At 38.5% G+C, this 14,732-nt stretch overlaps 1 protein-coding gene across 1 annotated transcript; it reads left to right on the forward strand.

The window, feature by feature from the left end:
• The first annotated feature begins 1,797 nt into the window (after positions 1–1,797).
• On the forward strand, positions 1,798–13,036 carry limk2 (LIM domain kinase 2). The gene is made up of 16 exons (XM_033973299.2): positions 1,798–2,111; positions 2,181–2,277; positions 6,238–6,373; positions 8,110–8,219; positions 8,860–9,045; positions 9,515–9,620; positions 9,955–10,169; positions 10,241–10,427; positions 10,519–10,605; positions 10,741–10,872; positions 11,273–11,329; positions 11,406–11,471; positions 11,543–11,717; positions 11,799–11,854; positions 11,984–12,141; positions 12,366–13,036. Exons 1-16 carry the CDS (start codon positions 2,096–2,098, stop codon positions 12,574–12,576), a joined length of 1,995 nt encoding a protein of 664 aa, XP_033829190.1. The 5' UTR covers positions 1,798–2,095; the 3' UTR covers positions 12,577–13,036.
• The last annotated feature ends 1,696 nt before the right edge of the window (positions 13,037–14,732 follow it).

Below are 14,732 nucleotides of genomic sequence, written 5' to 3' on the forward strand. Positions count from 1 at the left end.
AACTTTTGACCCAAGTCACACTGTTTGAAGGCAATGGTACCAAGTAAACTTCTAACTTTGAAGAAAGTCATGAAATTTTTTTTTGTTTTAATCTTCTCTAATTCTTCTGGAATTTAGCAAAAAAAAAAAAAAAATCTGGTAATCCTAATTGACATAAAACAGAAACAGTTTAGTCTGATTTCATGTCAAACAATAAAAAAAAAAAAAAAAAAAAAAAAAAAAAAAAAAAACACAACAAAAAACATATGTCCTTTTATTTAGTGTATGTAAACTTCTGGTTCCAACTATATTTATTTATCCTAAAGTCACAGAAAACACCAAAGCAAAGGTTTGTTTTTATAAATTCAAATACATAGAACTTAACATGGCATGGAATAGATTACCTGATGAAACATTAACCACTAACTTAATTTTTAGACAACTGTTACCATTCACCAAAATAAAATTACCCAGACTGGCTTAATATTAAACGTCATGAGAAAAGCCTGTTATGGAACAATATGAGAAGGGAGAGCCTACTGTAGGCTACTTTTTCTGGATCAGTGGCTAACAACATTTTTTTCCCCCAGTGACCCATATTTTTACCCTTACTGGATACGCTGGCGACCCCAACATCCCTGTCTTCATCCCAGCTACTGTCTTATTAAAAAAAATATACATAAATAAATAAAATAAAATAAAAATTCTGGTTAATAAAGATGTTTTGGAACAGTAATGATTATAAAATTTAAGCAATTAAGATGCTGAACCTTCATTAAAATCAACGCAATGTAGTCTGGACCTCTTTTCTAAAACAAAACCCTGGCGACTCCCTGGAAATTTTTAGGGACCCAAATTTGTGTCCAAACCCCTGGGTAGAGAATAATTGTTCTGGGTTTTAATTGGCTCTGGGGACATTAGGGACCTGTATGGAGGTTTATTGATGGTTTTCATATTGTAGATATGAGCTGGTGACATAATTCTAGATGAAATGTCCCAAAGGTAAAAGCATAAATGTTGAACCCAATCAGGTTCAACAATTATAAACTGTGTACATAAAAATAAATCAGTATTATAAAGTGTCTCAATAAATAATGTACAGAACCCAAGAACCCAATGAAGGCTATTTGCCTACAGCAAAAACTGTATTTTAACAATATAAACACCCGTCCACCAGCATTAAAAAAAACATTGGTCCATAGAATGTTGTGGTGTCATCTAAACCCAGTAATTCGAGATAGAGCCTGTTCCCTCATCTCACACTGGGGTTAGTGCAGGGCACTTAGTCCTGAAGAAAAAAAAAAAAAAACATCTTTTGAGATGTGAACAAGTGGCAAACCTTGAGCCACGTGAAACATACAACAGGTCCTCAAACCAGACCCCACCCTCTCCTGCTCTTGATCTTTGACCTGAAAAAAATAATATGGTGCCTATGTTTTTAGTTTGCTTGTTCTGTTTGGAAACCATGACGGGTCTGACTCATGAGCCTAGTCCTCTGTGGTCCCCTAGTGCTCGGTCTTATACATCTCTAGGAACAGGTGCTTATTGTTCATAATGAGATGATTGGTGGTTTTATATTTGGCTACTTTATGATGTTGTTGTTTCCTTTGGCAAGACACTTCAGCCACCTCGCTTGTGCCTATGTGAGTGATGCTTAAGATGGAGCCTAGTCGGGGGGGCGACGGTGGATCGGTAGCCTCGCCTTCCTCTACCAAGTGCAATGGAATATCAATCAAAAGAAAGAGGTTTTCTTCGCTGTAAACGCTCCATGCAGCCACTAGATGGCGGCACCACTGTGCGCAGTTGGCGCAGGCGCTCGCTCCAGGTGCGGGCTGCAGCGGGAGTCCTTCCGCTCTCGTTCAGACCAGCAGGAATGTGGAGACGGCATTACGTCAGTTGTCCTGCCAGCGGCAAGAAAGCAGCCTCGTCCAGGCGCGGATAGATTACTGTTTTCAGAGGAGACTTGACGAGGATTGTGATTTCCTTCCCGTGGTCTGTCCAAAGTTTGTTTTGTCTTGAGCGACTCGAGGCGAGATAGCGCGGGGCACAACGCTGATCCCTGATTTAGTATGGAAAATCATCGTACATCTAATTAACGACGAGTCTCACAGGGTAGATGGAGGAAGCAGAAGGTAAAACGCACTCTTGGCTGTAACTTAAGCCTGTTCGTGTTTGGTTACGTTCGTGTCTGTTTGATTTAGGTACTGATGGCTGTTACTGCGCTGGCTGTGGGGAGAAAATCCAGGACTCTTTTCACATGAAAGTACTTCAAGATACCTGGCACAACGCCTGCTTTCAGTAAGGCTTCCACTTTAAGATTTTTAAACACGCCTGTATTAGGCTTCATCCCACTAGGCTATGTGTGTTTTAAAGAAGAAAGCCCTGGAAGGAGGAGTTGTTGTGAAATGGTTACTGTTGTTTGTTGGTCAACATGTTGCCCTTGACTGCACAATGTTCCTCATATGCAACTCCCCAGAAGCATCTTTTTAAACATGCCTCAACATATTTGCTGATCACTGTTCACTATTATTACGTTGCTTTTTTTTTGAAAAAACAAAAACAAAACCCAACAACAATGTACTTTTTAGTCCAAAGTTTGACAACCACGTGACAGAGTGGTCAGTGAAAATTGTCATTTTTCTGAAGGACTTTGCCCCTGCTTGCTTAATGATTGCTACACTAGACCTGATGTCCATCTTGTTTTCAATAAAATAGTTGAATTTTTTGTGGATCAGAGAACCTGATCTGAACAAACTACTGACAGTGTCTAATGCTTTGAAATCTGGTCTAGGGAAGCTGGTGTAGAATAGTGTATCAGTGCACAGTAGTGGAGCATTTAGCTGACTGTGGTGATGTCAGGCTGAAGGAATAATATATTGGTGGAGAGTCCACAACCTGCTCAACTCCATAGAGATATTATTTGTTTAAATATGTTTTTACTTCTAAAAATACATTGAAAAGCATTCGTTCTTACTGTGCAGATGGTCACCACTCCACAGATCTCATCTGTAACTTGGCCTGGTGGTGTCACCTGCTTGTCTCCATGGAGATGCACAAGTTCAATATCATACTGTTGGAAAAAAAAAATTACACAGTGTTCCTTTAAAGACTAGCATAGATCTTGATTCTTCTCCAGATTTTCTGGACACGAGGCATTCTATCTGCCACGATAAGTAGCAGAAAATGATTGAATAACTAGACTAGACTGTGGTATGCAGAGCAGACAGAGTTTTAAGAGTAAGTTTCATATAGTGTACATTAACAGCCAGTGCCAAACAGCCAGGTGACCTTACATAACCTGTTAACACTGTTACAATTACTTTGGTGGCAAAGTTCCTAAAGCAGCAGCAATATTCCAAAATGAGCTCCTCCTGTGTGTCCTCCCCTGCATGTCAGACATGCAGCATTGTCCACTTTAAACCTCAATGTAGTGTAGAATATTACATGAATTTTATATGATAATTTACAATATAATGTTCCAAAGGAAGTGACAAAAAATCCTAGTGTCAGTCATAAAACCGAGAGATTTTTTGAGCCAATGCTAAAAAAGACTGGAAATGTTGTCAACAATGTAATTTTCTTAGCTTTTTTTCTGAAGTAAAATACCTCTTCTTTGGGACAGCCAGTCTCACTAATGCTATGTCTGAAGAAGGAAACGGCTAAACCAAAATAAATTGGGACACCCCCTGTGTAGATCCTATTGTCCATTGTCCACATGTTGCCACTCTCATGTCCAAGTACTTGGGCTAAAATTCCTTTTGTGTGATGTTGTGCATGTTCCAGTAAACCTGGCACTGCTCTGGGAGCCATAGGTAACACCACGGTCAATTACATTCCTAGACTGCGAATCAGAGGTGTGTGCCCGCTGTCCTAGACATTGGCTACTTAATACTCAACACTGGAATATGACTATTCTGTACTTTTTGTAGGAACATTGGAGATTTTCTTCATTTATGTAAAAAAAAAAAAAAATCATAAAAAGTACAAGTCAATATAAAGTACTGGCAAAATGCATAATCCCATGGAGAAAAAATATAAGTATTCAGCTCAACAAAAAAGGAAGGGGTATTTTGTTCCTTTCATTTATGTTCACAATGCACTTAAATGTATGTTTTAGTAAGAGATAAATTAATAATTATCTAATATAAGATTTATATTATTGAACAAACCTTTGCTAATTTTGTTATACTTTGTACTGGCCTTGCCCATTTCTTAAACAATAACATAGGCTTTCATTACATACAGGATAAGGGCCCATAAAAGGTCAAATGCTTATTTTTTGCACAATATCTTTTACAATAACAAAGATTAAACAACTGCATGAATGTCAGCTTGAGGAAATGACGAATGTGTAGTCTTGGCATTGTATTGTGTATTGTGTTAGATTAAGTACACCACTACTTAATCTATGTATCAATTTGGCAAGGAGGAAGTAAAGTGTTTTTGAAAACCTGATATTGAATGCCTATTGTCTGTTAATGGACAGTAATGCACTTTGTTCATAGGTGTCTGTTGAGGAATTTGCTTTGTTGATAAGTAGGTGGACGTTGTTTAGTTTGCTCCACCTGGATACTGGCTGGTATTACTGTACATGCCAGATGAGATTCTGCACTTTGGCTCTCATCTGATAAAAAACTATCAACACAAGGAGCACAAAGACAGTTGTATGGTCGTCACTGTGCAATATTGATATGGAGATAATAGTCGTCTGTCTTGACCAATACTACTGTGCCTAACAAGGAAAGTAAGATTTGTATTTAGTGCATGAAATTGTCCAGGCGAATTGCATTTATCATTTCCAGAGTTTAGTCATTACTAAAATGTGAGCCACAGATTTTATGGAATATTAACATTACTTTTCTTGGCTATTTACGCCTCCATGGGATAACTCCAGCCCTATATCTATGTTATACGCCAGACTGGAGCCATTATTACATTGACCTTGTGCTCATCCTCAATATGTGATGCCTTTTATCTGCAATGAACAGTTTGCTATGTTTCCTCACAATAGTTATCACATACAGTCTGTTTGGATGTTTGGATTCTGAAAACCAACTGCAGCGCCCACGAGACAGTATCTCCTACAATAGAAACACAGTGTTTCCTTAATGGGCTGCTATACTATACTGTACTATATTTCAACCATGAGAACCCTTTGCCTCACTGTAATTTCAACTTTACCTGCAAGTTATAAAGCAACTACCTAAATATTACCTGCTATACTCGACTCTACTGACCTGATCTTTGAGACGCTGAATCATTTTGATTGACTTGCTGTTGTCTAACCATCAGTCATTTGTATTACCAGTGCAGCTTGTTCAAAGAACGCTCATCGCCGGCAGGTTCCTCCCAGTATCAAGTTGCTTCTGTGCTGTGCGTGTTGAACAGTTTGTCTCACAGTGGTGCCGAAACAACATCAGAATGTATACTGTAGAAAGGTTTACTTTAATTATTTGTTGTCTTATTTTTTATTGCTACAGTTATTGCATTCACCTGGTTTTATAACAATTCCAAATTTTATTTCAAATTCCTTTTGAGCTTGTTTACTCCGTGTAATCTCCCCTCTTTGTTGTGCATCAGGCATACTGCAACAAAACAGCTGTATTTCTAGAGGTGGCCAATGCATCAAATAAATGATAATATCATGAATGTTGTCTGGAAGATAAGCAAAATTTGAATGGCAGCTATATTGTTGATAATTAAAAAAAAAACCCGCAAAATGCTGCAAAGCTACTGATTGAAAATAAAAATGGAACAAACATTTCTTGTAATCCTTCCTTTCATGTTTGTTTGGTACTTAAACACAATTAAAATACATTAACAACATGTTTAGCACATTGCCAAGATATTCGTTTTTGTCAATATCGCCAAACATCTACTTGTTTCAGTTGTTCACCGTTTACAGTTACACCCATGCAGGTCTTCCAGTGGTATTTACTGCCCTTTTCACCTTGTGGCGAAGTACAAGTTGAGCACTTGTAGAGAATTTGTCCTGAGGGAAAGTCCTAAGTTTTACCACCACTTAATGTTCTGTTTCAGAATGATTGATGACTTCAGCTTAAACCTGTTGCCTTTTGTTGTAATAATTTCTTACTGACTTTATCAGCTGGACAGTGCTTCTATAATTGTACTTTTTTCAGTTTGTACCTCATATTAAGACATTTGTGAATAGATATTTTCAACAATATTTTGCAGATTTTTTTTTTATTTCAAGGTATTTGTGGTATTTGTAGCTGACACCTCTTTTACCTTGTGCAGATGCTCTGTGTGCTGTGACCACCTGACAAACTGGTACTATGAGAAAGATGGGAAGCTCTATTGCAGGAAACACTACTGGGAGAAGTTTGGAGAGCTGTGTCATGGCTGCTCACTGCTTATGACTGGACCTGCTATGGTGAGTACTACTACATACTATACATCCTAATTCAGTTTAATGGTAGTTGTTTACAGTTATGTCAACCATGTCACAAACGTTGAATAAATTAGAGGAACAAAAAAGGATCAAGCACATTAAAAGTATCACTGCAGTAGAGATGGTCTGATTTTTTTCAGCCTGTGCCAATATTCAGTATTTGTCTTGCTTCTATGGCTGATACTTGCCTATACAGTATCAACATAATGGCAAGGCCCACAAATTGAAACAAAGTTGTAGTTAAATTCACAAATTAACTTTTCTTATTTACAAAAGTTACACAAATTCCATTTTCTCTTTTATATAGTACAATTTGATACTACTTCTTTAGCTGAGCTGCTTTTACTTCTACTTCTTCTGCTTTTACATCAGCCTGATATATTGGGAAAGTTTTCCTATACTTATATAAGGAACCCATCCCTACATTGTTGTTATTTAAATGTTCTATATCAGATTTTCCACAATGTCAATAAACCCAAAGTTTATTACATCTGATCTACATTGTGGCATGCAGTTACATGTTTGGGTTTGATGACGGCAGCACTCTCTGGTCACAGCCCAAGATCGTTTGTCTGAACTTGTTCAACAGAGGGCCAAAGAACATTTTTTGTTGTTTTTGCCACTGAGCAACAGATATAATAGACTATCCTATTTAGTATTGGCATCTTGCTCCATGGAGCAGTTGCCAAGTGTTTTTTGGCACTGCTTAATTGGAACTGCAGTCAGAGAAAGCGGATAATTGTGATGTATCAGCAGAGGGGAGCCGTGTATGTTAGACATTCAGTCCAGCACATTGTTTTTGTCCATTTTTTAGTCTGTTATCTGTAAATTAATTGAGGAACGGTAACCTAAAAGACAGCTGGGATTAGAAGTGCTATTTCTGGTGCTCCTGACGAATGTTGTTTTGATCTGGTTTCATGAGCTCCACTTCCTGTCCTCCCCCAGGAGAAGGACTATCATGGCACTTGTGTATGTGTCAGCATTACTATCAAGCCTGCGGCTTTACAGATATGATGTTACAGACACAACTCTGAAGTGTCACTATGACTTGGCTGGCAGCAGCTTTATCCATCTCTGACAGTGACTTAATGCTTTTCTGGAAACCATTCAGTCATTTGGTACAAAGTATCACAGCATGACACAATGACATCATAAAGACTGTCACTTCAGTCTTCATTAATTTATCTGTCTGTCTAGTCATTTATTCATCCATGTATCTATTATGTCCTTACTGCGAAGACCCTAATGTGTTGTCACAATATGAACTTTTCAAACATGATTTTGATATTAAAGAAAAGGCTTGATTCTCAATATGGATTTTTTAGCAACAAGACTAAAACGGTAGGATTTCTTGTAAAGGCATTTTCTGTTGGCCTAGTTGTCCCATTATCGCACTTTAGCATTCAGTAAAGTATGCTGATTGGATTAGAGTGGAAAGTTGTTGTTTGGGTGTGTGATAGAAGTTGAGCGTGTTCAGAACAGTGTGAACCTCCGGGAAAGGCTGGGACTTGCAGCGAGGAGTGATGAGGTCATGCAGATTCCAGACACAGTGAGAGAGAAGCAGGTGTTAGTGTTGATATTAGGGCTGTGTCACCGAGAGGAGGGCCCATATCTCACGCAGTGTCACTCTCCCCTCTCTGTAGAAAATTACGTGGTGGTTCTGTTCTGACACACCGCTCCACTCTCTCTGAGCTCCACGCGGGTCATTTGTTTTTCAGGTAGCGGGAGAACACAAGTATCACCCAGAGTGCTTCGTCTGCCTCAGCTGCAAAGTGATCATTGAAGACAGGGACACATATGCTTTAGTGGAGAGATCCAAACTCTACTGGTAAGTCAGGAATTCACATATGTTTAAGCTGCTGTGTCGAGAATCTACTGAACTTGCAGAGTGGGTTTGCTCAATATAATAATGCAGAAAATCATGGTTATGTCTTGCATTTTTAGTAGTTATTTGGTGAGTTGAAGCTATACATTTTAATACAGGCTTCAACTGTAAATCAGTAATTATTCTGTGTCAGATGTAAGGCCTCGTTGCATTACAGTTATAATGGCAATCAAATTGAAATCTCTAAAGCTCAACCTCTACAAACATGTTCTGAAATAAATGGAACTGTTGACTTCATTTAGCAGCTCATATCTCAGTCTGCTTTCAAATGCCATTGCTCCTGGATGGTTTTAAAATGTGCAGAATCCTACTTTCTAAACAAATTGCAAATATAATGTAATAACAATAATAAAAATCACTTTTTTCCTAAACGTGTGCAGTACTAATTTATGTATATATGTATTTAATCAGAATAAATAAGCTTGGTGAGAATAAAAAATAATTTAACTAAGTGGCATTTTGCTCTAATTTGCAACAGAATACAGATGCATACTGTGTGCATGTTTTCATTCTGTTAAAATTGCAAAGTTAAGTATATTTTGCTGCCTGCTCATGCCAGAACTGGCTCTTGTGTTTCTTACAGTGGAAAGTGTTACAAACAGGTCATCCTAACTCCCATGCTGGAAAAGCGTTCACATGACTGCATCCTAGATGCGCTGCCGCACACGGTGACTCTTATCTCTATGCCTTCTGCTGCCAACGGGAAGAGGGGCTTCTCTGTGTCTGTGCAGCGTGACGTGAGCGGAGCCGCCAGCGTCCAAGTCAAAGAGTAAGTGGCACCTGCCCAGGATGACATCATTCTGTGTGAGAATTGTATGTCTTTACATAAGGCTGATTACAGGCTACTCTAATAGCATACTTTTTGCAAGTTAGTGATGATACAATGACACAATCTTTTCCAGAATAATACACTAGAACAGTATGGACACAGAATACTTATTCTTATTCTTAATTAAGCACAAAAAAGTGCATCCAGTATGATATGGTTAACACGATTAAGAAGCATTTTTCACATTAACTAAATTTTAACTAAATTACTTTGATCAATCTGTCACTGCATTGTTTATATATTTATTAAAAATATTATTTTCATATATTCTGCTATTATTACCCCAAATCTAGGTTTAGTATTAGAAAAAGGCCTTTATTTAGCGAAAATACTGATTTTTATTAAATACTGCAGCCCTATACATATGTACTTATGCAATCGACATCCTCCCATTTGTGTCTTTAACCAGGGTCCGGGGTATGCTCATTAGCCCAGAGGTGAGGAATGCCATCCATGTTGGAGACAGGATCCTTGAAATCAATGGACTCCCAGTGGGAACTCTTATGGAGGAGGAGGTAGTTGAATATTAATACTTAATTAATTGTGGGTGCCTTTCAGTCAGTACAATATTTAAAAATGAACATGTGTAATTTTTGACATTCCTCTCATTGTGTTATCTTCATGTGGGTTTGGTTGGTATGTGGTAGTTTGCCACCACCTACATGTTTATTCTTACAACCACACCCTTACCTAATTACATCTCGCCATCATTCTACAGCAATCAAGTGGAAATCTTTTAAGCATTTACAATATCTGAATGAAAACTGTATTTTTTTTATATAACTCATTGATGTAGGGGTTTTGAAGTAACACTTGACTGTAGTTTAAGTTTCTTATGGTTTGGGCCAGGTGGATGACCTCATACATTGCACCAGTCACACACTGCAGTTACTGATCGAGTACGATCCAGTTCGACAGCGCTTGGACCGCCTAAGACTCAGCTCCCCACAGAGTCGTATGGGGGTTCCGGCCACTTCCCGAATGCGCCTATCCTCTCCTTCTGGGGCGGTCCTGGAGAGAACTGATATGGTGGACGATGGGACACTGAAGAGGAGATCTTTGAGGTACAATACAAAAAATACATATTGCCATTATATTTGACTTAATGTATATTAACTTTTGACCTCGTCCACAGACGGAGCAACAGCACATGTAAATCTCCAGGACCAAACTCGCCTAAAGACCTGCCCTTTATTTCACGTGACATCGGGCGTTCTGAGTCTTTAAGGTCTCCGAGTAGCTGCTCTCATCGCATATTCAGACCATGTGACCTGATTCATGGTGAAGTCTTAGGAAAAGGCTTTTTTGGACAAGCCATCAAGGTTAGACATTAGTTAAATACATAGCCCTAGTAAGTCTTATATACCTACGTATATACCTACACTAATAATATGGTCCTTCTTTGGCGTGCAGGTAACACATAAAGCAACTGGAGAAGTGATGGTGATGAAGGAGTTACTCCGGTGTGATGAGGAAACACAGAAAACATTCCTTAAAGAGGTGAGCTGAAAACAGACAGCAGAAAGCAGGGATTCATTACACTCACAATTGGAAACTTAAGGCTGCTGCTATTTTGGGATCCCATTAAAATACTTGGTCTTCTTGAAATAAAAGTTTGTATTCCTGATTTTGTAGGTCAAAGTAATGCGGAGCCTGGATCACCCACATGTCTTAAGATTTATTGGCGTCCTATATAAAGACAAGAGGCTGAATTTAATAACAGAGTTTATCGAAGGAGGAACTCTCAAGGATTTCATCAAAGATAGGGTGAGTTTGGCTGCCTCTCTGCACACTGTCCTTGATCACAGTGGGACACAAACAAATGTTAGTGGACAGCGGTCTGTTTAAGCTGTCACAGAGTAGGGGTGCTGACCTGAAGTAAACCTAAAGACACATGGCTGTGTTTTACAGTGAGTCTGTGTCAGCTGGTCACAGGCACAGAGTGGAAAGAGAAAAGCTTTTAAAGCGTTTCCAGGTGAAACCTTAAGAGTTGCATGCTCTTTTTTTTCCACAGTCTGCTTCTAACACTCCCTGGCCATATGTGCACCATTTCATATTCAAAATATTTTAGGAAACATTCTGAGGGACTATGATTTTAATAAACACAAAATGCATAGTGATAAAAATAAAATGTCTAATTTTTCGAAAAACGTTTTTGTTTCATCAGGATCCATTTCCATGGGAGCAAAGAATCAGCTTTGCAAAGAGCATTGCGTCTGGAATGGTGAGTTGAAAACTGCACTGTAGTACTGACAGTTTAATTTGCACTTGTTTATTACATGGTCTATTATTTATTTCAGGCTTACTTGCATTCTATGAACATTATACATCGGGACCTCAACTCTCACAACTGCCTGGTGAAACTGGTAGGAGACGCATCCTAGTATTTTGACTTACTTGTATTTGGGCAGATTAATTAACTGTATCATTTTGCCAGGATAACACAGTGGTAGTTGCTGACTTCGGACTCTCTCGTCTTGTTGTGGAGGAAAAGATCAAACCTCCACCTGAGAAGTCATCCAGCAAGAAAAGAGTGTTTCGTCGCATTGACAGAAAGAAGAGATACACAGTGGTGGGAAACCCATATTGGATGGCTCCAGAGATGCTCAATGGTGAGCTCCTTAACATGCTGATTGTGTGAAAAGTTAACTTAGAAGTATTAAAAATGTATTGACACATTCATGCGTTTTTAGGTAAACGTTATGATGAAAAGGTGGACATTTTCTCCTATGGAATTGTTCTTTCTGAGGTTAGTTATTTTGCATTGTAATGTTTCTTATTTAACCTCTCCTCAATTCAGATCTCAATGAAAAGTTAAATAAATGAGATTTAATCTTTAGTCTCTGTTTTTAACAGTGTGCTGTTTGTTTTGTTACAGATTATTGGCAGAGTCTATGCAGACCCTGAGTGTCTCCCCAGGGCCATGGACTTCGGTCTTAATGTTGTAAAGTTTGCTGAAAAGTTTCTTCCTGACGACTGTCCTCCATCTTTCTTTCCACTGGCTGTGGCCTGCTGTGACCTCATCCCAGACAGCAGGTGAGCATCTGCATGTTCGGTTAAAGTGTTACTGCTATGTGTAATAATCATAGATAGTCCCCTCTGCTTTTTATCATGCAGCTACAACAAACCAGTGGTCCAGGATCTTACAAAGATATATTGCCAAAGGCCTTATTAATATTTTTCCTTTTGTTATTAGTGTTACATTCTTACCAAGCATACTTTTTTTTTGTCAGTTCACTTAGCTCTCTGTTATCTCCTAGACCACCTTTTCAGAAGTTGGAGGACTGGTTTGAAGCTCTCTCTCTAAACCTGGAGCTTGGGATCCCCCTGCCTGCCGAACTGGAGGAACTGCAGCATAGTCTCAGTCCACTTCTTTGTCCTGAAGACAGCTCTTCAAGTACAAGTCTGCCTGTAACACCCACAACGGCATGTCCCGACTCCACAGACTCTATGGCAAACAGTTGCACTTAGTGAGACTATTCTTGTATAACCTGTGACCTTCTGAACTTTTGCTCTATCATGTGCTGGAGAAAAGACTTGAGCCATTTAAAAAAACTGGATAACCCTGAAAATGCTGGACCAATGTACCCTGACAGTGCCTGTGTGCTGCAATGGAAACTGGAGATGACCCTGTGGACAGCACACATTTATAGTAGAGGTAGATTTGGTTTGTGTTACCTCGGTGGAATCATGTATTGATGTTTACAGATCATTAACCACTTGTTGTGCTCCTTGCTCTATTCAAAGATGCGTCTTTGTTGTATGAGGTCTTTGTCGAAGTTTGATAAATCCCCATGTGACTGTAGTCTCTGGCTCCAGTTGCTACGTGTGGAATGCACAGGATCAGTCCAGACTCAGAAGAGGAGCCTTAAAACAAAAACAAAGCTGTTTGACGTTTGGGCTGATTGGCACGTCAGAGCTAGAGAGGGCAGAGCAGAAAAAATAATAGTGATTCAAAGCAGCAGAGAAAATGCCTCCAAAGCTTTGCTTCAAAAGCCCAAAGTAATGTGGAGTTGTTTATCATCTAGGTACCACTAAGCAACATTTGACAAGACAGCACCTATACTGTTTTTTTCAGACTTTCATGTTGAATTTAATTTGATTGACTTTTGTTTTCTTTGTACCTCGTTCAAAGGGGCTTGTTTGAAAAAAAAAAGAAGAGGCTTTGTTGAGCTGCCTTATATAAACAGTTGATTTTGTACAGCTGGACCATATTTTGTATATATTTGTACATATACTGACTCATTTTTATATTATTTTGTAATGCAAAATACAAGTCTGTAGTTGTTGTTTTTTTTAGACATTTTGTCAGCAAGGGGTATTTGCCTTTAAATAGAAGAGCAAGGTACTGAGCCTCTTATTTATAACACTGTAGTATTTCGTAAATAAAAAATGCAAATATAAACAATGATTTTATTACTTGGATTGCTTATTTATGCTACACTAACTGAAATCTAACAACAAACATTTTCAAAATTATAGTTGATATATATTTAGTTACTTATGGGTGCACTGCTGTCTTCATGGAGATGCTATTTCTCTGAAAGACCCCGCAAAGATACAGTGCACCGTTAATATTTAATGTATATCACCTGTACAAAAGCATACATATTAAATGCTCATTCCACAAAGTTATTTGTTTGTTTTAATTTGTGTTTTAATTCAGTCGTAACAAAATGAAAACTTACAATCATACAAACTTATCAAAAACATTTCACAATATTTTAACTCATCGATATTTTAAATGAAGTGAGTCAGCACACCAAATGGTGGAGCAATAGTAGTCGAACATAACCAGTGGCATGGCGCAACTGAAGGTTCAAAACAAACTGGAGTGATGGAGTGATATTCTGGCCATATAGAAGGTGCTTTTTAGTGACTAGCATGCTGCATTAATGACTGAAACTTTAAATGTATATCAGGCACCTGTGCATGTACAAGTTTTAATCATTATTTTGGATTTACTATTCTAGTTCATGTTCATGTATGACTCTACTCTTAAGTGCATAACTCAGTGAGTTAAATCCAGGCACAAGGCTTCCCAGTGCACACTGCACTCAGTGCTTTTGTCCTGAGGACTAACTATTGGCTCTCTCTTCCTGAGAGCACAGTGGATTTCCTGTCACTCCTTAACCTGTAAAGAGGGCCTGATCTCTTTCTGTAGACATAACCATCAGTAACATTGGCCCATAAGTCAGTTACAAAAAAGTAACAAATATACAAATACATTCAGAAGAATCATGCTGAAAGGCAGTTTCTGAGATTACGGCAAAGCCTAGTCTTCACCCGTTCCACTCACCTCCCCCTTTCGGAGGGGGACTATGTTTGCACACAAAACCATTGTGTCCCTGAGTCCCATGTTTATAACACTATTAACACTATTGTAGTGACCCCACTCAGTAATTCCCTTCAAATGATACTCAGTTACAAACCCGAACTGAGTTTTTACCCAAGTCCAAACCACCAAAAAGCACTTGCTTTATAGACACTGAATACACAGTGAGATCATGTGGTTTTCCACGGTCAGAGAGCTTATTTCATAATGATTTTTTGATTTACTACTTATGTCTTCCTTGTTGTCCACTGCTTCCCAGATATGGCTACTGTGTAAACAGTGGACATAGAGA

The sequence above is a fragment of the Periophthalmus magnuspinnatus genome, chromosome 9 (assembly GCF_009829125.3).
Source record: "Periophthalmus magnuspinnatus isolate fPerMag1 chromosome 9, fPerMag1.2.pri, whole genome shotgun sequence".
NCBI classification, from domain to species: domain Eukaryota; kingdom Metazoa; phylum Chordata; class Actinopteri; order Gobiiformes; family Gobiidae; genus Periophthalmus; species Periophthalmus magnuspinnatus.

Excerpts from the sequence above, each read along its gene's own strand:
- limk2 (XM_033973299.2), top strand. Across the intron at positions 9,046-9,514 it reads GCCAGCGTCCAAGTCAAAGA|GGTCCGGGGTATGCTCATTA; the intron begins GTAAGTGGCACC and ends GTCTTTAACCAG. Across the intron at positions 11,330-11,405 it reads AGAGCATTGCGTCTGGAATG|GCTTACTTGCATTCTATGAA; the intron begins GTGAGTTGAAAA and ends TATTTATTTCAG.